At 41.5% G+C, this 26,928-nt stretch overlaps 1 protein-coding gene across 1 annotated transcript in view; it reads right to left on the bottom strand.

The window, feature by feature from the left end:
• Positions 1–17,100, bottom strand: part of LOC132378297 (uncharacterized protein C7orf31 homolog) — an 87,825-nt gene extending 70,725 nt beyond the window's left edge. Inside the window, exon 1 of the mRNA XM_059945105.1 lies at positions 16,997–17,100. Coding sequence (XP_059801088.1) covers positions 16,997–17,043 — 47 coding nt within the window. The 5' untranslated portion in view covers positions 17,044–17,100. The remainder of the gene's footprint in view (positions 1–16,996) is intronic.
• Between the last annotated feature and the right edge of the window lie 9,828 nt (positions 17,101–26,928).

The following is a 26,928-nucleotide window of genomic DNA, read 5'->3' as shown; positions in this document are numbered from 1 at the left end:
CGGTTTTGGAAGGTTTTCAATATCACTCCATTTGTGTTTCTGAGCAAGAACGGGCAACATCTTCAAGGTCTGCTGTCAAGCGTCTAAACTTGGACACCCATATGTCTTTGTCGGCTATGTCGGCCAGTTCCATCTCAAGATCAGGTTGACTCACACCTGCCAATGCAGTCGTATTCAGTAGGGAAGGATCGATGCTTAAGGGAGTGACCAGGAAGGATAATGTGTTTTTTTCCTCTCTGAACTCACAGAAGCGTTTCCCAAACGATGTTTGCATTGCGATGATTGCAGAATGTAAATACTCCGAAATTATCATGTCGTGACCTTGTTTGAACTCTCTCAAATTGGGGAAGTGAGACAAAGTGCCTTTCTGTAAATCTCTGGCAAGCACTGTCAACTTGCGCTCGAATGCCAAAACATCCTCCAACATGTGCAGGGCTGTACGTCCTTACCCCTGAAGAGCTGTGTTCAGCGTGTTCAGGTGCGCTGTCATGTCTACCATGAAGTGTAGCTTTTCCAGCCACTCTGGCTGTTCCAGCTCAGGAAAGGTGAGCCCTTTGCTGCCCAGGAAAGTTTTCACTTCTTCCAGACACGCGACAAAGCGTTTCAGCACCTTCCGTCTGGACAGCCAGCGATAAAAACACATTGTAGCGGTGTCAGTAAACTGCAGTCAAAGATAGCTTTATTCGAACTAAACAGCCTTGCTTTTAAGCCTCTCTCAACCCAGCCCCCATGGACGCAGATGCTGCAAAAGACGCTTACTCACAAACCCCCGTAGGCTATCTCCCTTAGCCGGAATGCTGGCTAATTGTGAGCCGTTTCGGATGTCGCCACACTTAGATTGTACAAGATCACCATAATCTTCAAATTTAGAATTACATTTCAAAAGCTAACAAACTAACATAAAATACATTTTAATTAAATACTGACCAATTATTTCCCAAAGCCACAGGGAGCCGCAGCACAGAGGTGAAAGAGCCACAAATGGCTCGGGAGCCGCAGGTTGCCGACCCCCGGCCTAGACTAATTGTTAATCCTCTTGTTAGACGTACTCTGTGAATATGGGCCCAGTTTAGGAAATGTTATGGTTTCTATGGTTTTTCCCTTTCTAGTCCTAGTTTACATAATCATCTTTTTCTACCTTCTATGCATGATTCAACATTTTATGATTAGTATAGAAAGGGCATTAGGTATTTTGAAGATCTTTTCATTGATAATCACTTCGCACCTTCTCAAAAGTTCTCTGCTCAGTGTAATCTACCTAATGCCCATTTCTTTAGATATCTCCAAATTAGACACTTCATTAATCCTTTATTACCCAGCTTCCCTGAGATGCCCAAGAAAAATGCTATGGACTTGTTTCTTTCTATTAATCCATTGTGTAAAGGTTTAATATCTTTGTGATAAATTAGTATCCTTACAGCGCGCTGCTTTGGATAAAATCAGAATGGCTTGGGAGCATGACTTAAATATCCCTTTATCTGATGAGGTTTGGGACTCGATTCTCAAGTCGATTAACTCAACTTCTCTTTGTGCTCGCCACTGTCTTTTACAGTTTAAGATTGTTCATAGGGCTCATATGTCCAAATCTAAATTATCTCCATTTTATCCTAATATTAGTCCTCTTTGTGATAAATGCAAAAGTGGCGAGGCTTCTCTCATTCATATGTACTGGACCTGTCCTAGTCTAGAGAAATTTTGGAGGGATGTTTTCTTAACTTTATCCTGTATTCTGAATCGCCACTTAGAAACTAACCCTTTAATTGCTCTTTTTGGTTTCTTGGCTGAGACAGATATACGTTTGAGTTTGACTACACATTGAATATTATCTTTTGCTTCTCTCCTGGCTAGACGTCTAATTCTTCTTAGATGGAGAGATGTTGCCCCACCCACGCACACTCAATGGCTTAACAATGTTGTGTCCTGTTTAGATCTTGAAAAAATTCATTACTCAATTCTTAATTGGGACATAAAGTTTCATAAGGTCTGGGGACCTTTTACTGAGCATTTTCATAACTTTCCTTTTGACTAAGTTTCTTTTTCAGTCCCTTGCTTTCAGCTTTTTTTTGGTAGTAAGCATTATTATCTTCTTTTTTTAATTGTATTTACAGTTTTGGGGGTTTGAATGTTTTGATTTATATTTCCAACATTTTGTTCTGGTTGGTCTGGAGTTTTTTTTCTTGCGGGGGTGGGGGTGGATACTAACTTTACACGACTTCAATTTGTGTGCTTTTTCAATTATTATATTCTGTATTATATTACCATTGTATGTTTATCTTGCACTGTATTAATTTCCTATTTTGTTCTTGGGGTTTTTTTTTTGTAATGTTGTAGAAAATGCATAAAAAAATCAATTAAAAAAAAGAGCAAAGTAAATTTATTTTTGAATTACATATACAAACCGGAGATTCATTTTCTTGTGGGCTCTTTTGTAAAAGAAGTACAATACAATTAGTGTAAGACTGCACACAACATGACCGTCAAACAACTGATGTGCAAAAGATGAGCCTGCAAATACAAAAACAGAAAGAGTAAATAAATAAGCAATAAATATAAAGAACATTAGATGAAAAGTCCTTGAAAGTGAGTTCATTGGTTGTGTGAACAGTTCAATGCTGGGGAAAGTGAAGTTGAGTGAAGTTATCTCCTCTGGTTCAAGAGGCTGATGGTTGAGGGGTAATTGTTCCTGAACCTGGTGCTGTGGGCCCTGAGGCTTCTGTATCTTCTTCCTGATGGCAGCAGTGAGGAGAGAGCATAGCACGGTGGTGGGGGTCCCTGATATTGGATAATTGTAGGGGGAGATGAAAATATTTGTAAGTAACAAGCCTGTGGGTGATAGCATAAGCAGAGAAAAACAGCAGGTTCTTACCTTGATTGTAACTCCCTCTGCAACTGGATCCTCAACTTCCAAACTGGAGGACTATGATATGTGTGGATTGGAAATAGCATCTCCACCTCCCTGACAATCAACACTAGTGTGCCTCAGGGATGTGTGCTTAGCCCACTGCTCTACTCTCTCTACACCTATGGCTGTGTGGCTAGGCACAGCTCAAATGCCATATATAAATTTGCTAATGGCACAACCATTGTTGGCAGAAAGGGCGTACAGAAGCAAGACATACCAGCTAGTTGAGTGGTGTCGCAGCAACAACCTTGTACTCAGCGTCAGAAAGACCAAAGAACTGATTGTGCTCTTCAGAAAGGGTAAAATGAGGGAACACACACTAGTCCTCATAGAAGAATCAGAAGTGGAAAGATAGAGCAATTTTGAGTTCCTGGGTGTCAATATCTCTGAAGACCTAATCTGGACCCAACACATCGATGCAACTACAAAGAAGGCACGACAGCAGCTATATTTCAATATGACTTTGAGGAGATTTGGTATGTCACCTAAAACACTTGCAGATGTACCATAAAGAGCATTGTAACTGGCTGCATATTCATCTGTTTTGGTGGTGGGGTGGGGAGAGGTGGCATGGGATCAAACAAAGTAAGCTGCAGGGAGTTGTAAACTCAGTCAGCCCCATCATGGGCACTAGCCTCCACAGTATCCAGGACACCTTCAAGGAGTGATGCCTCAAAAAGGTGGCATCCGTCTTTAAGGACACCCATCACCCAGCCCTCTTCTCATTGCTACCATCAGGGAGGAGGTACAGGAACCTGAAGGCACACACTCGATTCAGGCACAGCTTCTTGCCCTCTGCCATCCAACTTCTGAATGGACATTGAACCCATGAACGCTATCTCACCACATTTTTATTTCTATTTTTTTCACTACTTATTTAACTATTTAAAAAATAAATATATATATACTTACTGTAATTCACAGTTTTTTCCCTTGTGTTATCATGTATTGCATCGTACGGCTCCCACAAAGTTAACAAACTTCACGACATGAGCCAGTGATAGTACACCTGATTCTGATATCTGTAAGGGTTCAATGCCCACTTTCCCATGATCTATGTTTTTGGTTAGAGGGCTCCCTGACTCCCGGTGAGAACTGTGTTGGCAGAAGAAGACAAGAAGCAGAATCAAAAGGAAGCTTGCTCTGTCATTCGGTAAGAAGATACATGATTTGATCTTGGCCTCAAATGTACTGTTGCCTCAGTTCTCACTTCCCTACCGTATAAAAATCAGTCTCAATCTTCAATAATTCAATGCCTCAGCCTTTACTCTGAGGCAGAGAATTTCAAAGATTCATGATCTATTGAGAGAAATTCCTTCTCATCTCTTCCTTAAATAGTCAATTTTTTTTCTGAAGCTCTGTCCTGTTCTAGATTCCACCCACCACCCCCCATCAAACCCAATCATTTACATTTTCAAACTGTTTTTAAAACTTCCAGGCTGTATTAAGTTCCCTTCTCAATTTTATAATCTCCATCAATGTCCAATTTGCTCAAGCTTTTGTAATAAGATAACCCATTATACCAGCAATTACCAGGCATGGCTTTGCCAGTGCCCTGTGGCAAAACCTCCCCGTGTTTTTGCTTCGTTCTCCCATGCAATAGCTGACATTAAATTTAACCTTCACTGTTTTACTGTGTTTTGTCTAGAATGAACCCGATTCCTTTTTGTAGCAGTATTCTGCGGCCTTCCACCATTAAAGCAATAATTTCCTTTCTGATTCCTCTTCTCAAAATTTCCCCGCATTAGAATCCACCTGCCACCATTGTGGCTCATTTACTTAATTTATCTCTATCCATTCACAGCCAAGATTCTCTGTATCTTCACAATTTCTTTTCTATCTCTCTTTCTGCCTGTACTTCTTGCTGCCTCAGTAAAGCAGCCAGCATAATCAAAGACCCCCCCACCAAAAAAGATAGAAAAAGCATGTACTACCGGGTTCAAGGACAGTTTCTGTCCCACTGTTATCAAACTCTTGGACCTGTTTGACAATAAGATAGACTCTTGGCCTCACAATACCAATACCAGCCTATCTTTGTTCTCAGCAAATTTAGCTATGGCATATTCAGATCCTTCTTGTAGGACACAAATTAACAGTGTGCTAAACTCTTCGGCACACACAGTGTATCTAACAATGGTGCCTAAGACTTTTGCACATTGTATAATACTGTTTATTATGTCTTTCCAGTTACCAAATAACATTTAATACTACTGAGCTAATTCAAAGCCAAGTACTCTGCTCTCAACCAGCTTCCAATCTTAATTAACATTTAGTAATTCAACTGCAATATGGAATAGGCCCTTCCAATCCCCAATTTAACCCTAGCCTAATCACAGGAAAATTTACAATGACCAATTAACCTACCAACCAGTACATCTTTGGGCTCAGGGAAGAAAACTGGAGCACCCAGGGGAAACCTACGCTGTCGCGAAGAGGATTTACAGCAGCGGCAGGAATTGAACCCGGGTTGTCTGTACTGTAAAGCGTTGTGCTAACCACTACACTACTGTGCAATAGTGTAAAGCACCCACAGCTATATACAGTATATGTACTTAGACTTTTACACAGTATTGCAGCTAGTAAATGATTGAAGCCTGAGCATAAATCCTGCGACATCCCACCAGTTACAACCTGTAAACCTAAAAATGACCCATTAATTCCAACATACAAAAAACGCAGGGGGATCTCAGCAGATCAGGCAGCAGCTATGGAGGGGAATACATGGTCGATATTTTGGTCCGAGGCCCTTCATCGGTCCTGAAATGTTGACCGTTTATTCCTCTCCATTACTGCTCAAAGAATTCTGCAGGTTAGGCAGATGTGTGTAATACTGTGGATTTCCAGCATCTGCAGAATCTTTCTTGTTTAACCCAACTCTGCTTTTGATAATTAACTAATCCTCCTTTTTTGCTGTAGCTTTACCGAGAAGAACCTGAACTTTTATCTTGTGCAGTATTCATTCATACAGCACCTTACCAAATATTTCTTGCCAATTCAACTTTACTGATCTATCTTTGCCCACTCTGCTCCTTACAACCCTAAAGATATATAACACATTTGATGAGGCCAATTTCCTTCTCATAAAATGTTCTTATGTCAGTTTGATTGTATAATTTCCCAAATATCCTGCCTCTATATATTTAGTAATAGATGGCCAGCATTTTCCCAGTGATGGACGAAACTGATCGAGAGGTCTCTGTTGCTCTGTCGGATTAAATTTACAGATTGCTAAATTTTCTGAGACCTTTTGAGATTACAGAGAACTTGGGAGATCATAATCATTGCATTCATTGTATCTTCAGGCACTTTTAAAGGCCCTAGTGCATCCCATCAGGTCCAGGGAACTTGTCAGCCTTTAGTGGCATGACATTGCCTAGTAATGCTAATTATTTAAAATCCCTCCCTTTTCTTTGCCCTGATATTCTATTAGTATAGATATGTTTTAAGTGTTGCTTGCCAAGAAGAGAGGTAAAAAATAATTGCATGTTCGTCATTTCTTTATTTGCAATGTTTTTTTTTTGCCTGGTCTCATCCCTTGACTTTCCTAATGCCCAGTAATCTATTGAGCTCTGCTTTGACATAATCATGGGTGACTTTAAACTTTTGGATGGATTGGATAAATCAAAATGGTAAAAAATAACTTTGGTCTCAAATTCATGGAGCATATTGGAGATCATTTCCTAGAAGGCTATGGAATTGGATAGTCATGTGAGGTAGAAAATTCTAAAGGTTCCCCATTCTCTGAGTGAAGAAATTTCTCTTTGTATCAGTTTCAAATAGCCTATAGGTATTGTCAAATTCTCAGTTCTATTATCAGTTAGGTGAAACTTTCTGCCTTTCATCTAATGATCAAGACCTTTATCAATTTTGTAAGTTCTGATGAAGTCGCTTGATTCTTCTAAACTCAAGAGTACATAATCTTTGATTCATTCCATAACCTTCTAGGAAACTAGCTCCAATGCTCTCCATGAACTTGTGACCGAAGTTTTTTTTTACCATTTTAATTTATCCAATGAATCCAAAGGTTTAAAGTCACCCATGATTATTGAAGTACCTTTCTTACAAACCTCAACTTTTTTCATTTAATATTCTATTCTACAGTGTTGCCAAGTACTGTTAGGAAGCATATAAAAATTCTTTCATTTAATCTTTCTTATCTTTATGCACAATACATAATCTGCTCTTCCCATTACAAAATAATTTATTTACTTAATTTGTAATTAAGTTTTTCATTACTAATATTTAATTAAAATTTAATCCAGTTTATATTCACTGTCGTGTCCCACTTTTTTGATAAAGTGATAGAAGACTTATGCATATGGCTTCTTAGGTCCTCTGAAAGCTACTTTGCATATTTTATATGGGTCCTGATGTCCAAATTACTGTAAATAGTACTGGAAATCAATTTTCAATCCAAATTAGAGGCACTTTGCCACCCAAGGCTCTGATCAAACTGATGTTTTCTCCGTTCATATTTTAAATCCAGACCTGTCTGAATCCCCGGCACATAAGTAATGTTTCTTTGTAATGGTGAGATGAGATTTTATAAACTACTGTCTTTATTTCTATGTTTTCATTCTGATCCATCCTTTCAGTTTCTTGTTATTTTTTAAATTCCTGCAGCACTTTACAGTGTCTTAAATCTAGGAAGTGTCATGAGAGCTGTTACCAAAATGTTTATGATGTTGAAATGTTAATTAAATTTTTGCTTGAGTTCCTTTATGGATCAGTATTATTAAAGACTGCTTACATTTATAATATTGGTTTTATTTGTGTAAAAGTTCTGTTAAGGTTTGTAAGTGCTAGGGCTAATATTATTTAACAATGTCTCTCATAACAGCTTAAAGTACTTACTTAAGCCCATCACCCTACTGGGGTACCGACCGCAGTCAGAGTCCTGTCTTTGATGTTTCTGTTGGTGTTTCTGTAGCTCTGCATTTTTATGGGATGGGGTTGCTAACCCCGTGCCCAACCCTTCCCCTTTCACAGCCGGGCTTGGGACCATCAATAGCGGAGTTATAACAGCTTAAGTTTTGGTAAAATACTATTGTTTTTTAAAACATTGAACATTTCAGATTTCATTGTGGTTCCATTTTCATTTTGTGTGGAATGGCTGCAATTGATCATTGTGTGACTTTAAGGATGTATAATATTTCAAAAGTGTCATACTTTCTTCCATAGATCACAAGCTGCCTGGCTCCGAGTCATTCTATTCAGCCTTCAAAATATATTTATTATCTTTAATTATGCAGAAAGTTTTGCACTAACAGAAGCTCACTGTAAAGTGGAATTTCTGGAATGCACTTTGGCAAAATATTATCGACAATAGACAATAGGTGCAGAAGTAGACCATTCAGCCCTTCGAGCCTGCACTGCCATTTTGAGATCATGGCTGATCATCTACTATCAATACCCGGTTCCTGCCTTGTCCCCATATCCCTTGATTCCCCTATCCATAAGATACCTATCTAGCTCTTTCTTGAAAGAATCCAGAGAATTGGCCTCCACTGCCTTCCGAGGCAGTGCATTTCAGACCCCCACAACTCTCTGGGAGAGTAAGTTTTTCCTTAACTCTGTCCTAAATGACCTACCCCTTATTCTCAAACCATACTCTCTGGTACTGGACTCTCCCAGCATCTGGAACATATTTCCTGCCTCTATCTTGTCCAATCCCTTAATAATCTTATATGTTGTGATCAGATCCCCTCTCAATCTCCTTAATTCCAGTGTGTACAAGCCCAGTCTCTCTAACCTCTCTGCGTAAGACAGTCTGGACATCCCAGGAATTAACCTTGTGAATCTACGCTGCACTTCCTCTACTGCCAGGATGTCCTTCCTTAACCCTAGAGACCAAAACTGTACACAGTACTCCAGGTGTGGTCTCACCAGGGCCCTGTACAAATGCAAGAGGATTTCCTTGCTCTTGTACTCAATTCCCTTTGTAATAAAGGCCAACATTCCATTAGCCTTCTTCACTGCCTGCTGCACTTGCTCATTCACCTTCAGTGACTGATGAACAAGGACTCCTAGATCTCTGTACCTAATTTTACACCGTTCAGATAATAATCTGCCTTCCTGTTCTTACTCCCAAAGTGGATAACTTCACACTTATTCACATTAAACGCCATCTGCCAAGTATCTGCCCACTCACCCAGCCTATCCAAGTCACCCTGAATTCTCCTAACATCCTCATCACATGTCACACTGCCACCCAGCTTAGTATCATCAGCAAACTTGCTGATGTTATTCTCAATGCCTTCATCTAAATCATTGACGTAAATCGTAAACAGCTGTGGTCCCAATACCGAGCCCTGTGGCACCCCACTAGTCACCACCTGCCATTCCGAGAAACACCCATTCACCGCTACCCTTTGCTTTTTATCTGCCAACCAGTTTTCTATCCATGTCAATGTCTTCCACCCAATGCCATGAGCTTTGATTTTACCCACCAATCTCCTATGTGGGACCTTATCAAATGCCTTCTGAAAATCGAGGTACACTACATCCACTGGATCTCCCTTGTCTAACTTCCTGGTTACATCCTCGAAAAACTCCAATAGATTAGTCAAGCATGATTTACCCTTGGTAAATCCATGCTGGCTCGGCCCAATCCTATCACTGCTATTTAGATATGCCACTATTTCATCTTTAATAATGGAGTCTAGCATCTTCCCCACTACCGATGTTAGGCTGACAGGTTGATAGTTCTCTGTTTTCTCCCTCCCTCCTTTCTTAAAAAGTGGGATAACATTAGCCATTCTCCAATCCTCAGGAATCTAAGGAACATTGGAAAATGATTACCAATGCATCCGCAATTTCCAGGGCCACCTCCTTTAGTACCCTAGGATGCAGACCATCTGGACCTGGGGATTTGTCAGCCTTCAGTCCCATCAGTCTACTCATCACCATTTCCTTCCTAACGTCAATCTGTTTCATCTGTTACCCTATGTCCTTGGCCCATCCATACATCTGGGAGATTGCTTGTGTCTTCCTTAGTGAAGACAGATCTAAAGTACCGGTACTTATTAAATTCTTCTGCCATTTCTCTGTTTCCCATAACAATTTCAGCCAATTCATTCTTCAAGGGCCCAACATTGTTCTTAACTATCTTCTTTCTCTTCACATACCTAAAAAAGCTTTTGTTATCCTCCTTTATATTCCTGGCTAGCTTGCGTTTGTACCTCATTTTTTCTCCCCATATTGCCTTTTTAGTTAAGTTCTGTTGTTCCTTAAAAATTTTCCAATCATCTGTCCTCCCACTCACTTTAGCTCTGTCATACTTCCTTTTTTTTAATGCTATGCAATCTCTGACTTCCTTTGTCAACCACTGTGTCCCCTTTCTCCCCTTTGAATCCTTCCTTCTCCAGGGGATGAACTGATTTTGCACCTTGTGCACAATTCCCAAGAATACCTGCCATTGCTGTTCCACTGTCTTTTCTGCTAGGATGTCCATCCAGTTAACTTTGGCCAGCTCCTCCCTCATGGCTCCATAGTTCCCCCTGTTCAACTGCAACACTGATACCTCCGAGTTGCCCTTATCCTTCTCAAATTGCAGATAAAAACTTATCATATTATGATCACTACGTCCTAATGGCTCCTTTACTTCAAGATCACTTATCAAATCCTGTTCATTACATAACACTAAATCCAGAATAGCCTTGTCCCTGGTCGACTCTCGTACAAGCTGTTCCAAGAATGCATCCCGTAGGCACTCTACAAACTCCCTATCCTGGAGTCCAGCACCAACCTGATTCTCCCAGTTCACCTGCATGTTGAAATCCCCCATAACTACTGCGACATTACCTTTGCCACATGCCAATGTTAACTCCCTATTCAACTTGCACCCAATATCCATGCTACTGTTTGGTGGCCTGTAGACAACACTCATTAGGGTCCTTTTGCCCTAACTGTTACTCAGTTCTATCCACACAGACTCTACTTCTCCTGAACCTATGTCCCCCCTTGCAAAGGACTGAATCTCATTCCTCACCAACAGGGCCACCCCACCCCCTCTGCCCACATTACTGTCCCTACGATAGCACGTATACCCTTGTACATTAATTTCCCAGGTCTAATCTCCCTGCAGACATGTCTCTGTTATCTCAACAACATCATAGTTACCCATTCGTACCTGAGCTTCAAGCTCATCTGCCTTATTTCTGACACTTCGTGCATTCAGATATAGAATTTTTAGCCCATTTCTCTCTCTGTTTGAATCGCTGCCTATTGTGCTTAACCCAGCTCCCCGAACTCCCATCGGGCTATATGCCCCTAGAATTTTGTTGTCCTTCCTAAATTTACTTATTCTTTCTGCACATTTAACTCCATGTTCCATCAGACCATCCCTCTGTACAAGTGTCCTCCTTATCACTTGTTCCGCCTCACCTTTCTCTACTACACACTTAATATTCCGGAAACATGTAGTCCCCACCTGTCCTTTACTCTTCATCTCACTATCCTCTCTCACATTCTGGATCCCCGCCCCCTGCAAATTTAGTTTAAACCCCCCCCCAAGAAGCACTAGCAAACTTTCCTGCAAGAATGTTAGTACTGCTCCAGTTCAGGTGTAAACCGTCTCTTCGGAACAGATCCCACCTTCCCTGGAACAAAGCCCAATTATCTAAAAACCTGAAGCCCTCCCTCCTGCACCATCCTCTCAGCCACGTATTAATCTGTATAATCTTTCTGTTCCTTGCCTCACTCGCACGTGGCACAGGTAGCAATCCTGAGACTGTTATCCTGGAGGTCCTGCTCTTCGGCTTTGCACCTATCTCCCTGAACTCCCTACGCAGGACCCCATCACTCATCCTACCCACGTCGTTGTCCCTACATGGACCACAACATCTGGGTTCTTGCCCTCCCTCTCGAGAATAACCTGCACCCGATCTGAGATGTCTCGGACCCTGGCACCAGGGAAGCAACATGCCATCCGAGACTCCCGATCTTCCCCACAAAATCTCCTATCTGCCCCCCTGACTATAGAATCCCCTATCACTACCGCTCTCTTCTCTTCCCTCCTCCCCTTCCTGGTTGAGAAGGGGAGGAGGGGAATTATTTCCCAGAAAACTATGTGTAGCCCGCTCTGACAGACAATGCCACGGAAGCACCATAGGAGTTTTTAGAACAGAGATTCCATGACCTATAGCCCTCTCACTGGGCATAGTACAAACGTAGAGGAAAACTGGCTGGCTTCATAAACAGAGGGATGATCGGAATTGAACCACCTTTAGCTGGGAAATTCATGCTTGACTTCGAGAGACCTCCTTACCAAAAAAAAAAGCTCCAATTTGAACGGGGCTCAAGTTCCTGGTCCTCCTATGAATATCTAAACACACCTGTTCCATTGTTGAAGTAGGTAACTCCTCTGGAGGTTTAGCACAGTATTACCCATTATCAAAGACCCCCACTATCCAGGCATTGCCCTCTTCTTGCTACCGGCAGCAGGCAGGTTCTTCGGCCCCAAGCCACCAGGTTCAACAGTTTTTATCTACAACGATCAGGCTCCTGAACCAGCATGGATAACTTCACTCACCACAACCTGAAATGACTCTACAGACTCCCTCTCAAAGACTCTTTACGACTTCATGTTCTTGGTATTTTTTATTTGCTTAATTTGTCTTCTTTTGCACATTGGTCGTTTGTCAGTGTTTATGTATAGTTTCTCAGAAATTCTATTGTATTTCTTTATTTTCCTGTAAATGCCTGCAAGAAAATAAATCTCAAGGTAGTATATTTGACACTACACACTCTAATAATAAATTTCACTTCGTACTTTGCATTAAAGTTGAATGCCTTCCTCTTGTACTACATAATTTTATGATTTGATATTAAAATTCACATCTGTACCATTTACATTGAAGAAGTTTGTGCTAGTAATGGGGAAAGTGCGAGAATCTATCATAAAGAATGTAACAGCAGAACATCTGCAAAGTGATTGGACAAAGTCAGCGTGATTTTCTAAAAGGGAAATCATGCTAAATAAATCTATTGTGGTTTTTTTGAGTATGTTATGAGTATACTGGATTAGAAGATCATTGGTTGTATATCTTAACTGGCTTGCATAGTTTAGATTAGAACAGATTTATTTATTAATCACATATACGTTGAAACCTATAGTGAAATGTGTCATTTCCAATGACAACCAAGACAATCTGAGTTTATGCTGGTAAGTCCCTCACACATTCCGGTGCCAACACAACATGCCCAGAATGCTGTGAAGAACAACACGCCGCCAACATAATGCAAACAAAGCCGGCAATAACAGGAAAACAAGCCCTGCTTCCAAACTCCCACCACCCAGTCTGGCCCCACAGCCCCAGGATAGGCCTCCTCAGGGCCTCGGACATCCAGGCCTTGGCCCAGGCTCTGCACTCGCAACCTCACAGACACTGGGACTCCTTCCCAACCAAAGGGCTTCCCCAGATCCTGAACCGGGGAAATGACTTTCAGGCATCAACCTCCAGGCTCGTATCCGATACATTTTGAGGTCTCATCCCAGAGATTAGTATGCAAAATTACAACATATGGGATTAAGAGGTAACATTTGCAAGGATTGAGAGTTGATTGGCAGATAGTGCCCATGGGGTAGGAGTAAATGGGTCTAATTTTAGGTGGCTAGAGAGGTACTGCAAGGATCAGTGCTTGGGCCCCTGCTCTTTACAATCTATACTAATGATCTGGATGAGGGCAGTAACGTAATATCTCCAGGTTTGCCAGTGACAAAGTTGGGTGGGAAACTGCAAGGAAGCTCCGGTATGATCCAGACAAGTGGAAAATGCTTGGCGGGTGCACTTTAACATGGACATAGGAGTGGTTATTCATTTTGGTAGTAAAATTAGTGAGTCAGATTATTCTCTGAAGGATGGTGGGATAGGGAGGAAGGAACCAAGCTGTCCGTGCAGGCCAGATGCTGGAATCAGGCTCTCAACTCGATCCGGCAATCAAGACAACATTGTAAATTGGCCTTCATTCTAAGACAATATGGATAGAGAGGCAAGGATGCCTCGCTGCAGCAATACGAGGTCTTTCTGAGACCAGGCAACACAACACGTGATAAACAGTGGGTCAGAGGGAAGAGGTGAATTGTTAATGTTTCAGGTTGAAACCCTGCCTCAGGACTGAGAATGGGAACCAGATGGAACCAGACTGGTGGGCGTGGAAACCTGTGTGAGAATTGGGTGGATGAAAACAGGGAGGGAGAAGGAGTGGGGGAGACAAAAATGGTAGGATCAGAATCAGATGGAGAAGGAAGGGGAGGGAAGACAATAAAATAAAAGAAAAAGGGGAACATTTACCTAAGACTGGAAAACTCAATATTCATGTCATTGCGTTGCAGGCTGCTCAGGTAGAATATAACCCGTAGCTCCTTCAGTTTCCATTGTACTCCATCCTGGCAATGGAGAAGGCCAAGGATGGGCAGGTCAGTGTGGGAATAGAGAAGGACTTGAAATCCCTTCTCCTCTTATGGTTCCCTGTCCGGCCTGTCTGGGCTTGAACCCAGGACTCTGGCAACGTTGTCTAGAACTCTACCACAGTACCCAAAGGATTGAATGAGAAATGAACCCAGGTCCCAGGTGCAGAGAGCATACGGGAGGCCAGAATGAATAGTCAGATAGGACCTCCTTGTTAAGACCCTGTCGGAGGTCAAACAACAACTACCTATTATTGAGCATAAAATCAACAGGAGACTGAAATATCTTCCATTGCATATGGCAAATAGATTGCATGCTACCAGCAGTCCCACCAAAACCAATATGCAACATGTCGTAGTAATGCACTCATAATATGAGGAAGGATTTGGACTGCGGATGCTTCAGTGATTTGGACGAATTTCCAAGAGATACAGGAACTATTGCCTGCTGGGTTTATGCCAGTTGAGGGAGTTATGGCTCTGGCATTTTTGTCTTGGAACTTTGGCATTTTTGTCTGGAGACATTGTGGTTAGCGTAACACCATTTCAATGCCATTGCAGCAGGTTCAATTCCAGCCACTCTCTGCAAGGAGCGAGTGCATTCAGAATCAGGTTTAGTTTTGTAATTTACGGGACGTGGGCATCGCCAGCTATGCCAGCATTTATTGCCCTTGAGAAGGTGGTGATGAGCTGCCTTCTTGAACCGCTGCAGTCCCTGAGGTGTAGTACACCCACTGTGCTGTTAGGGAGGGAATTCCATGATCTTGACCCAGTGACAATGAAGGAATATCACTGACATAAGTCATGAAATTTGTTGTTCTGTGGCAGCAGTACAGAGCAAGACATAACAAACTATAAATTATAACAAGAAATATAAATAAGAAATACACCACAATAAGAATGCAATAAGTAGTGCAAAAGGAGACCTCCAAGAGGGCCACAACCTTGTGGTGTAGAGGCTTTTGTGCCTCATTGACCCAGAGAGCTATGCTGGCTGGAGTATGGGCTTAATGCTTTGGCTCTTGGTAGGGTCTCCTAGGCCAAACAGGTCAAAGGGTAAAGGCCAGACTAAGAATGGTCCAACGATCCTCCAGGTTCAGGGATTCAGATTAGTGCTTGCAACCCTGACTAGTAAAACAAAATTGTTAGAGAAACAGCAATGAAGAAACTTTCTGCATCTGAGTAAGATGATATTCCTGAGTCTCCACCCGGAACTTACATGGATGACAGTAGTGCAAAACTGCGAAGAAGCTACTGGCATGATGAAGGAAGCCCTGAACATCACCGAGACCAAGACTACAGGCCAAGGAGAGGCTGAAACGGAGGACCTTCATTGCTGCCCTAAACACCAGCAGGTGTAATGGGACATAGGTAAGAAAGTAAGCAAAAGGAAAGTAAAAATTGTGAGGTAGTGTTCATGGGTTGGTACATTGTTCATTCAGAAACTTGATGGAGGGGAAAAAGCTGTTCCTAAGATGCTGAATCAGAATCAGGCTGAATTTCACTGGCAAATGTCATGAAATCTGTTGTTATGCAGCAGCAGTACATTGCAATACATAATAATCAAAGCAGTGTGTGTATATATATGTGTTAAATTGAATGACTAATGCAAAACAGAAAAAAAAAGTAGTGAGATGGTGTTCATGGGTTCAATACCCATTCTGAAATTGGATGGCAGAGGGGAAGAAGATGTTCCTGAATCACTGAGTGTGTGCCTTCAGGCTCCTGTATCTCCTCCATGATGGTATCAATGAGAAAAGGGCATGTCCTGGGTGATTGGGGTCCTTAATGATGGATGCGACCTTTTTGAAACATCGCTGCTTGAAGATGCCCTGGATGCAGGGGAGGCTAGTGCCCATGAAAGAGCTGACTGAGTTTAACAATCTCTGCAGTTTATTTTGATCCTGTGTAGTGTTCCCCCCACCCCTCTTACCAAACGGTGATGCAGCCAGTTAGAGTTCTCTCAACGGAGTGTGGGGCTGCAAGCCCCTGTGCTTCCTCCTTGATGGTGGCAATGAGAAGGGGGCATGTCCTGGGTGATGGATGCTGCCCTTTTTGAGGCATTACTTTTTGAAGAGAGATTCTCCCCGTGGCTGTATAGGTTTCCTCCAGGTGCTCAGGCTTCATCCCACATTCCAAAGACTTACAGGTTAGAAGGTTTATTGGTCACATGAGGGCCTTTCACCGTGCTGTATTGACTAAAAAAAATATGTGGAAGAAGTCGAGAATAAAATTCACTGAAGAAGTTTGATGTACAAGTATTTTTCTCTTCTGAATAAGTGCTTTTTTGCCACTGGAAAGTATTCCAGTTGGCAGTGACTGATGAAAATAGGCCCTTGTGATCAAATTAAATGATCTGAACTGAAACACAGCATGCCTTTATTTCATTGTCAGATGGGGGAATATAGCATTGTATATTACTGGAATAAATATTTAATGTAATATTTTAATATGGTATTAGCCTTATTGATGTTGTTTCCCTCTAGAGGTAGCTCTGTAGAAAGTATACGACTGATCAAATATTTATAAGTTCACCAGTTGCTCAGAAATTCTTGCACCCAGGAAGCATTTAGCTTGCAGCCTGCCTCATGCTTTATTGAGCATTTGCTAAGGCAACAAGCCAAATAGTGTGCTAAATTCTTTTAAAATTTAAATGCATGCAAGCATTTTAAATAATTACTTACAAGCCCAATGGTGTTTGGAGCCTCTGCCACACGTATTGATAGGCCATGGAGTCTAGTTTCTCCTCATTTCCCTTCAGTGATCAGGCCCCTGAACGAGCATGGATAACTTCACCCAACTCAACACTGAACTATGGACTCACTCATGTTCTCTGAATTATTTACTTGGCTGTCTATCTACCTACCTATTTATTATTTGTTTCTTTTCTATTTGGACAGTGTGCCTTCTTCTGCATATGGACTGTCAGTCTTTCTGTATAGCTTTTCATTGATTTTATTGAACCTTGCAGGCATTCACAATATTGTTCTATTGTGGATGCCTGCAAGAAAATGAATTCAGGGTAGTGTATGGTGACATACAGTACTGTGCAAAGGTCTTTGGCACATACTATATATATAGCTAGGGTGCCTAACATTTTTGCACTGTACTGCTGCCACAAAATAAAACAAGTCGTTTGTTGTCATTTAATTATATACACACACACACACACACACACACACACACACACACACACACACACACACATACATATTTATATATAAAACCATATAATGTATAAAGAAATGATATGTTACTGCGAGCCAGAGTGTTAAGCTGAGTAGTACATATAACACACAATAACTTATGAGGGTAAAGATAAAATCTACAGATGAATCACACATAAATAACAAACTAAAGTGTATTAATATTAAATATTGTAAGGTACAGAACAGATTAACCACTGACACTTCAAATAGGATATGGCAGGGAGTTCTGAAGCCTAATGGCCTGGGGGAAGAAACTGTTTCTCATCCTGTTTTTATGCATCAGAGTCTCCTGCCTGATGGTAGAAAGTCAAAGAGGATGCTGGATGAGTGGGTGGGTTCCTCAATAAAACAAAGGGCCCTGCATACGTAGTGCTCCTGATAAATGTTCCTGACGGATGGTAGGGAGATCCCAATGATCCACTCAGCTCTTCTCACAGTCCTTTATGGAGACTTCTGGTCCGATGCTCGACTGCTCCCTTACCAGATGGAGGTGCAACTTGTCAGGATGCTCTCAATGGTGCTCCTGTAAAACCAGACATATATAAGTGATGATGAATCTGATTCTGATATGGGTCTCTTTTGTGGACTGAGAGTGGGCAGGGGGCAGGGGAGAGGGGAATTATGGTTGGGGAAAGGAGAAGGGAGGGTGTGCAATTGTTTGGAATCAAGTGACCTTGCCTCGTGTTTCAGAGCTGGGTGTGTCTGCACCCATGTAACTCTGCTTGTCCCTGGCACTCCTTATCTGCGACCTCTCCCACACCCCTCCTGTGGCGCTCTACCCTCACCATTACCAACACCCTTTGCTCCCACCAGATTTACAAACTCACTCTCTGCTCCCCATTGACAAATACATTACTATGTGAAAGTCTGAGGCATCCTAGATATATCCACATACACACATACAGATGATGTTGGGTGGTCTCTCTCTATCTATCTATCTATCTATCTATCTATCTATCTATCTATCTATCTATCTATCTCTATCTCTATCTCTCTGTCTATCTCTCTCTATCTCTATCTATCTCTATCTCTATCTCTCTCTATATATCTCTATCTCTCTGTCTATCTCTCTCTCTCTATCTCTATCTATCTCTATCTCTCTCTATATCTCTATCTCTCTGTCTATCTCTCTCTCTCTATCTCTATCTCTATCTATCTCTCTATCTCTCTCTATATATATCTCTCTCTCTCTCTCTCTATCTCTATCTCTCTCTATATATCTGTATCTCTCTCTAAATCTCCATATCTCTATATCTCTCTCTATATCTATATCTATATGTATATCTATATCCACACACACACACGCATACAGATGATGCTGGATTGATCCTCTACACACACACACACACACACACACACACACACACACACATATATATATATATATATATATATATATATATATATATATGCCTAAGACTTTTGATTAGTACCATATAAGTACTTAGACAATAAATTTATTTGGATGTTTTGAGTATTGCATTTTCTGTTGTGATTTAGAAGTACGGGCGCCCCTGAGAGCCTGAACACCAATGGGTGTCAGTGTAAGAGAACTGGGTGCCAGAGGTGAAATATTGATTGACTGGGAGGCATCAGATGTTCAGCTCACGCATCGTAGAATCATGGACCAATGCGGCTCAGAAACAGGCCCTTTGGCCCAACCGCTCAGTGCTGGCCACAGCACCCTCCCTGCTAGTCCCAATTGCCCACATTCAGCACGTAGCCCTCTAACCTCCTCCCCTATGTGTACCTATCCAAATGCCTCTTCAACATTGCATTTGTAGCTCTTTGCGCACTTCCTCTGGCAGATCATTCCATCTAGTCACTATCCTCTAAAGAAGTTACCTCTCAGTTTCTTTTAACCTTTTCCCTTCGTATATCTGTGCCTTCTAGTTTTGGACTCCTCACGCCAAGTGAAAATACTATGACCATCCCCCTTATACATATTTTTTTCATATTTATATCCATATAAACTTTTGTGAGATCATCCGTTATTCTCCTAGGTTCCAAGAAGTAAAGATCCAGCATTGCATGCTCTGCATATAAATTAGGCCCTCTAGTATACTCGTAAAGTTTTCTCTTAAATTCAATGAATTGATCCCTCCATGTTGTGCCAGAAGCTGCTAATTTCTTTAATTTTTGGGGTGGAACAAAGAAAATTTGATCCTCAATTCTTTGATTTGATTCTATTTACCCAGCTTTGACCCTATCTTAATAGATTTTTGCTTTATAAAGTTACAGAAAAATAGAAAAAATAATCTCACATTAACCAGTGCTTATCATCTTTCATAAGTAGAATGATCTAACCTGGATCCACACATCTCCTATTTGACAAGAAGACACAGCAGTGTCTACTCTTTCTGAGGATACTGAGCTGTGCGAGGTACCCTGCCCCTATTCTAACAACTTTCTACAGGAGCATAATCGAGAGTCTTCTGTCTGGCTGCATCATTGTGTGGTACGGGAGCTGCAAGGCACTGGACCACAAGATCCTACAGAGGACAGTAAAAATCACTGAGAGGATCACCAGGGTCTCCCTCCCCCCCCCCCCCCCCACCATTTGTGACATTTAACAGGAGTGTTGTGTGAGAAGGGCCTGAAACATTGTTGAGGATTCCTACCACCCATCCCACAATCTCTTTGAACCAGTACCATCAGGAAGGAGATGCAGGAGCATTGGGACTAGGACTGTCGGACCGGGTAACAGCTTCTTCTCTCAGGTTGTGAGACTAATGAATACCCTGCCACCACCAAGGTCTTGTTACTAGGACAGTGAGCTGTTTACTGTTTAACCATGCTGTGCACTACATGCATTTTTGTAATATATTAACTTATTTATGGTAATATTTTGTTTTATGTGCAGTGTATGATGTACAGTATGTTTTGTGGGGGCACAGGGTCTGGAGGAACATTGTTTCATTTGATTGTATATATGTTCAGTCAGATGGACAATAAAGTTGAACTCAAACTTGTTGAAATGTTTCCCAGCTACATTCCTGAAGGTCTGGCTCCAGTTCTTAATCCATGAGCTCTAGTGTTGAACTCATCATTCATTGCCACAGGTGGCTGTGGAGGCCAAGTCACTGGGTATATATAAGGCAGAGGCTGATAAGTTCTTGATTAGTCAGGGCATGAAGGGTTATGGGGAGAAGCCAGGACATTGAGGCTGAGAGGAAAATGGATCAGCCATGATGAAATGGTGGACAGACTCGATGGGCCGAATGGCCTAAGTCTGCTCCTATATCTTATGGTCTTACAGCAGTCATCAACTATTGGACGTTGTTCTCCACTATCTACTCTGTCAACTCCTTTTAACAACTTGGATACTTTGGTCAAAACACTTTAATTATCTAAATTTCTTGGAGCCCAATTCTATGTATTCCTTCCTCATAATGTTTCTTTGATATTTTGGTGTATTTCAGAAACTACACATGTTGACAACAGGTTTAAAGTTGCGTTTCAGCTCCTCCTTATGCCTTATTCGCTGAAACAGTTAGGATTTTCTTCTGCTCACATGGAATTATAGTTGTTCCGCATTTGAATGTGTTGGGGAAAATCAGGGGTTAGTGTGCACAAAGGATTGGTGGCTCTTTACAGTGTTCACTTTGGAATGCATATCTTGAGCCATCTGAGATCTTCTGGATCCTTCTTGAGCAGCAGCAAGTGGCATCGTGGTCCTCCGATGAGGCTCTGTCTTTCTTAGGTAACTTTATTCAGGAGCCGAGAGGTGGAGATTGACTGATGCACTGCCAGCCAGACAGAAAAGAAACCAGACTGGTTACAGTGGAGACCCTTCAGAATCAGAATCAGGTTATGATCAACGACATATATCGAGCAATTTGTTGTTCTGTGACAAAAGTACAGTGCAATTCATAAAAATCATAATAAGTTACAATAAAAGTAAAAGAATATTAAGGCAGTGTTCGTGGGTTCATGGACCATTCAGAAATATGATGGTGGAAGAGAAAAAGCTGTTCCTAATATATTGATTGTGTGACTTCAGTACCTCCTCCCTCAGAGTAGTAATGAGAAGAGGGCATGTCCCAGATGATTAGTGCCCTTCTTCTTGAAGCACCATATTTCAACGAAGTTATCTTTTAAAGATGGGGAGACTTGTGCCCATGATGGAACTGGCTGAGCCTACAGTCCTCTGAAGCCTTCTTGCGATCCTGTCCATTGGAGCTTCTATACCAGGCCGTGGTTTAACCAGAGAGAATGCTCTCCACAGTACAAACATTTGGCATTGAATGCTGATGAGGGTGAGGTTCCAGGGGGAATATGGCTGTAGAAAATGCAAAAGCTGGTTGAGTGGTGCCACAAGAACAACCTCTTACTCAATGCCAGCAAGACCAAGGAACTGATTGTAGACTTCAGGAGAATGAAACCAGAGGATAAGAAGTGGAGAGGGTTAACAATTTTAAATTCCTAGGCGTTAATATTTTGGAGGACGATTCCTGGGCCCAACACAGAAGTGCAATTATGAAGAAAACACCTGGGAGCCTCTACTTCCTTAAGATTTTGTGGAGACTTGGCATGACATCTAAAACTGACCAACTTCTATAGGAGTGTATAGAGATCTATAGAGAGCATATTAACTGGCTGCATCCCAATCTGGTATGGAAACACCAAAATCCTTGGATGGAAAATCCTACAAAATATAGTGGAGACAGCCCGGTCTGTCATGGGTAAAGCTCTCCTCACCATTGAGGATATCTACATGAAGTACTGTCGCAGAAAAACAGCATCCATCATCAGGGACCCCCAACACCCAAGACATGCTCTCTTCTTGCTGTTGCTATCAGGAAGAAGGTACAGGAGCTTCAGGACTCACACCACCAGGTCCAGTAACAGGTAACTACCCCTTGACCATCAGCCTCTTGAACTAAAGGGTTTAACATCACTCAACTTCACATGCCCATCACTGAAATGTTCCCACAACCAATGGATCCACTTTCCAGGTCTTTTCATCTCATGCTCTCAATATCTATTGCTTATTTGTTTGTTATTATTATTTCTTACTTTCTGTATTTGTATATTTTGTTGTTTTTTGCACACTGGTTGAATGCCCAAGTTGGTGTGATCTTTCATTGGTTCTGTTTTACTTACTATTCTATAGGTTGGCTGAGCATGCCCAGAAGAAAATAAATCTCAGGGCTGTATATGGTGACATATACGTACTTCAATAATACAATTTACTTTGAACTATATGGGAGGGAGTAGAAAAGTCTGGAAAAGCAATAACTTTCAGGGCTTCTATAATCAGGGGAGCAGACAGCCACGGGCATTGCAGACATGATACCAAAATGCTCCATTGCTTCTTGGGTTCAGGGGTAATATATGTTATTAGACTAACTGCATAACATTATAAAGTTAGGAACAAACAGAAATATTGATCCAACTCAGTACCAGTGCCACGGTTGGATAAAGGAATGAGGTGCTGAATTTTTAAGGATCCGTTGAAGGACCAAACTGATATCTGTATCCAGATTAATGGCAGTGTCACAAACCAGTGATTACTGAAATAGGTGGAAACGACAGATGGGTGGTTGAGGAATGGTGCAGGATGGAAGGCTATAAGTCCTCAGGCACTGGGATTGGTTACGAGGAGGATGAAATCTGCAAAGGCCAGTTGGGCTGCATCTCAACAGAGGCAGCTTCTGGGGGAAGAGCTCTAACAAGCTTAGCAAGCTATTTGGGATCTGGGTAAAATTGCAGGGGGGAGCTACGGAGAATCAAAAATGAAAGCTAAAAAGAAAGGTCAGTGAGTTAAGCAGAAGAGTCACAAATGGAATAAAAGTATAGAGGTTTATGAGGTGATGCACTCTGGTGGTGCAACTAAACAAGGTAGTACAGTACTGTGCAAAAATCTGAGGTACATATTGTATATGTAGCTAGGTGCTGAAGATTTTTGCACAGTACTGTATTTGTCAACGTGGAGAGCAAGTTTGTAAATCTGGAGGGAGAAGCAAAGGATGTTGGAAATGGCAAGGGTGGAGCGCCGCAGAAGGGGTGTGGGACAGGTGGCAGAGAAGGAATGCCAGGAGTGAGGGGTAGCGCAGGTGCAGACTCACCCAGCTCTGAGTTACAAGGCAAGATCATTTGATTCCAAACAATTGGTTCATTGATAATTATGGAGTGTCTCTCTGGTGCTTCCCACTCCCTCCCCTCTCCCTTCTCCTTTTCCCAACCATAATTCCCCTCTCCCTGCCCCTTCCCACTCTCAGTCCACAATAGACACCCGTATCAGAGTCAGGTTTCACTCACATATGTCATAAAATATTAATTTTTTGCGGCAGCGGTGCAGTGCAATACACAAAATCATTGTAGTACTGTGCAAAAGTCTTATACCCCCTAGCTATATAAATGTGCCTAAGACTTTTGCAGAGTACTGTATGTGATCAAATGAAGGTTACTGGAAGAATGGAGAGATGTCGACTGATCAGCAAAGCTCAGTCCTAGAAAAATAGGATAACATGATAATTTAAAAATCCATGGAGAATGCTTATCTTTATTAGCCCAAGTGTAGAATACTATTTGGGACTAGGAGAGCTGTGCACAAGCTGTTTATGATACTAATCTGACCGCAGTTTGAGAATGATTCCAGTTCTGGACACATTACGGGTAAGTTACAATTGCACTGGAAAGACTCCTTTTTCATTGGTTTATGATGATAACACTAGACTGGAAGATCTTGAAAGGAGATTGTATTGTATGGAGTTTCTTTCTTTAGAACCAAGTGGTCTGAAGAAAGACAACTGAAATGTACAAAATTATGTGAGACCTAGATAAAGAAAACAGGAGGACTCTATTTTCCATTACAGCTGGGTCAAAAACCACAGGGAACAGATTCTATAGGACTGCTGGAATAATTAAAGCAAAGATTTTTTGTTACAGCCTTAGACTGGTGGGTGTGTGAGACACCCTAATTGAAAAAGGAGGTAGACTGTCAAGCCTACCATTTATAAAATATATCAATGTATACTTGAAGTATTATGGTCTCTGGGGCTATGAATTCGTATTGGAAATTGGGATTAAGACAGGTGCAAGTGGACTATTTTTCAGATGGAATGTAAACAATGAGCCAAATGGCCTCTCTCTGTTATAAGTTTTCTGTGATTCTCCTGTTATCGGCGTGTTCTATAAAGGGATTGTATCTATATAAAAACATTTAGAGTCAGAGAAAAGTACAGCCCAGAAACAGGCCCATCTTGTCCATGCCAAACCATGTAAACTGCCTGCTCCCATCAACTTGCACCCGGTCCACAGCCCTTTGTACCCCTAACATCCATGTACCTATCTAAATGTCCCCTAAATGTTGGAATCAAGCTTGCATACACAACTTGCGCTGCCAGCTCATTCCACACTCTCATGATCCTCTAAGTGAAGAAGTTTCCCCTCATGTTCCTCTTAAACTTTTCACCTTTCACCCTTAATCCATGACCTCTAGCTGTAGTCCCACCCAACCTCAGTGGAAAATACCCGCTTGAATTTACCCTATTTATAACACTCATGATTATGTACAGTCAGCCCTCCATATCTGCGGGTTCTGCATCCGCGGATTCAACCAACCGCGGATTGGGATCACCAAAAAAACCCGGAAGTTCTCTCTCCAGCACCCGATGTTTGAGCACGTACATACTCTTTTTTCTTGTCATTATTCCCTAAACAATACAGTATAACAACTATTTACATAGCATTTTCATTGTATTAGGTATTATAAGTAACCTAGAGATGATTTGAAGTATACAGAGGTTGTGCGTAGGTTATATGCAAAGACGACACCATTTTATATATGGGACTTGAACACCCACAGAATTCGGTATCTGCGGGGGGGGGGGGGGACTCGCAGAACCAAACCCCTGCGGATATGGAGGGGCAACTGTATATCTTTATCAAGTCTCCCCTCAATCTTCAAAGCATAAAGTCCTAACCTATTCAAGCTTTCCTTATAACCCAGGTCTTCCAGTCTCGGCAACATTCTTATAAATTTTCTCTGTACTCTTTCAAACTTATTTACATGTTTCGTGTAGGTAGGTGACCAAAACTGCACACAACACTCCAAATTTGGCCTCAAAATTTGTGTGTGGTGACAATGGGTCTTCATACTAAATAGACACTATGACCCATAGACTCACTTTCAAGGACCCTTTACGAGTCATATTCTCAGTTTTATTTTTACTTGCACAGTTTGTCTTCTTTGTCAGCCTTTGTTTATGCATAGTTTTTATATAGGTTTATGTAAGACTTTTTTGTAAAATTTTATTTATTTTATTTCTTTTTCCCTGTAAGCGTAGTCTGCAAGAACAATGAACCTCAGGGTATTATATGGTAACATATCTACTTTGATAATCAATTTACTTTGAACTTTCAAAGTTTATTGAATATTTCAACCTCTTGCAGCTTTATCCAAAAACTATTTCTGAAATACTGGGCAAAATAATTATTGCAATTGTGCAGTTCCAGGAGTAGGAAAAGATGCATGTTATCTCTCTCAATCTGAATTAACCACTTTGTCATCAGAATCATGTCTGTCTGACATATTAATATCTGAAAGAACCCAGAGGCTGATGAAGTCTTCCACATGAACTACTTACAGATCCAAAATACTGTGGACAACCAAAGTTTATAGATGGGAGGAGCATGGATGACTAGGTTCAAGATGAGGGTCAATGGGACTAGGTGGAGTAAGAGTTTGGCACAGACTAGATGGGCCAAAGGGCCTGTTTCTGTGCTGTAGTTCTCTGTGACTCCATGACATCAGAAACCTGAAATTAAAACAGAAAATACGGTGTGTCTTCAGCACATCAGACAAAGTTTGTAGAGGCAAAATCTCAAGTAAATGAATTTACATCAAAACTTTTCCATTAAAAGATCATTGGGCTAATTTGTTAACCCTGTTTCTCTCTCCACAGAAACTGCTTGACCTTTGTCATCTCAATGGATTCTGCAAACCATAGAGTATTACCATGGGTGCCCCTCAGCCATGTGCAGCTGTCACAGCATGAGGTAGGAAGCTGAGAATTCTGATAACTATTCAACTTCTGCTTTAGATATATCCAATGCCTTGGACTCCACAGCCGTTGGTGGCAATGAATTCCACAAATTCACCACCTCGTGCTAACCAAATTTTACTAAATCATTCCAGGGAACATTGGAAGTAATTATCTTCAAAGCATGACTGTAGAGGAACCAATTAACCTATGGTATTCATCTCAATTCCAGTAAACTCTTGGGCGTCTGAGCAGGTGGGCAAGCTTCCCTTCATACTCCCATCTTTACTTGTTTTTACATCCTTTCTCACAATAATTACTTTACAATGCAGCACACCTTATCTTATATAGAGGTGGCACTTTAGTGTAACGGTTAGTTCAGTTGTAACACAGTGCCAGCGATCATGAATCCTCCCT

This window comes from Hypanus sabinus, chromosome 20 (genome assembly GCF_030144855.1).
Source record: "Hypanus sabinus isolate sHypSab1 chromosome 20, sHypSab1.hap1, whole genome shotgun sequence".
In the NCBI taxonomy this organism is placed as follows: domain Eukaryota; kingdom Metazoa; phylum Chordata; class Chondrichthyes; order Myliobatiformes; family Dasyatidae; genus Hypanus; species Hypanus sabinus.
Note: the sequence above shows the minus strand (reverse complement) of the source record. Positions and strands in the feature narration are given on the sequence as shown.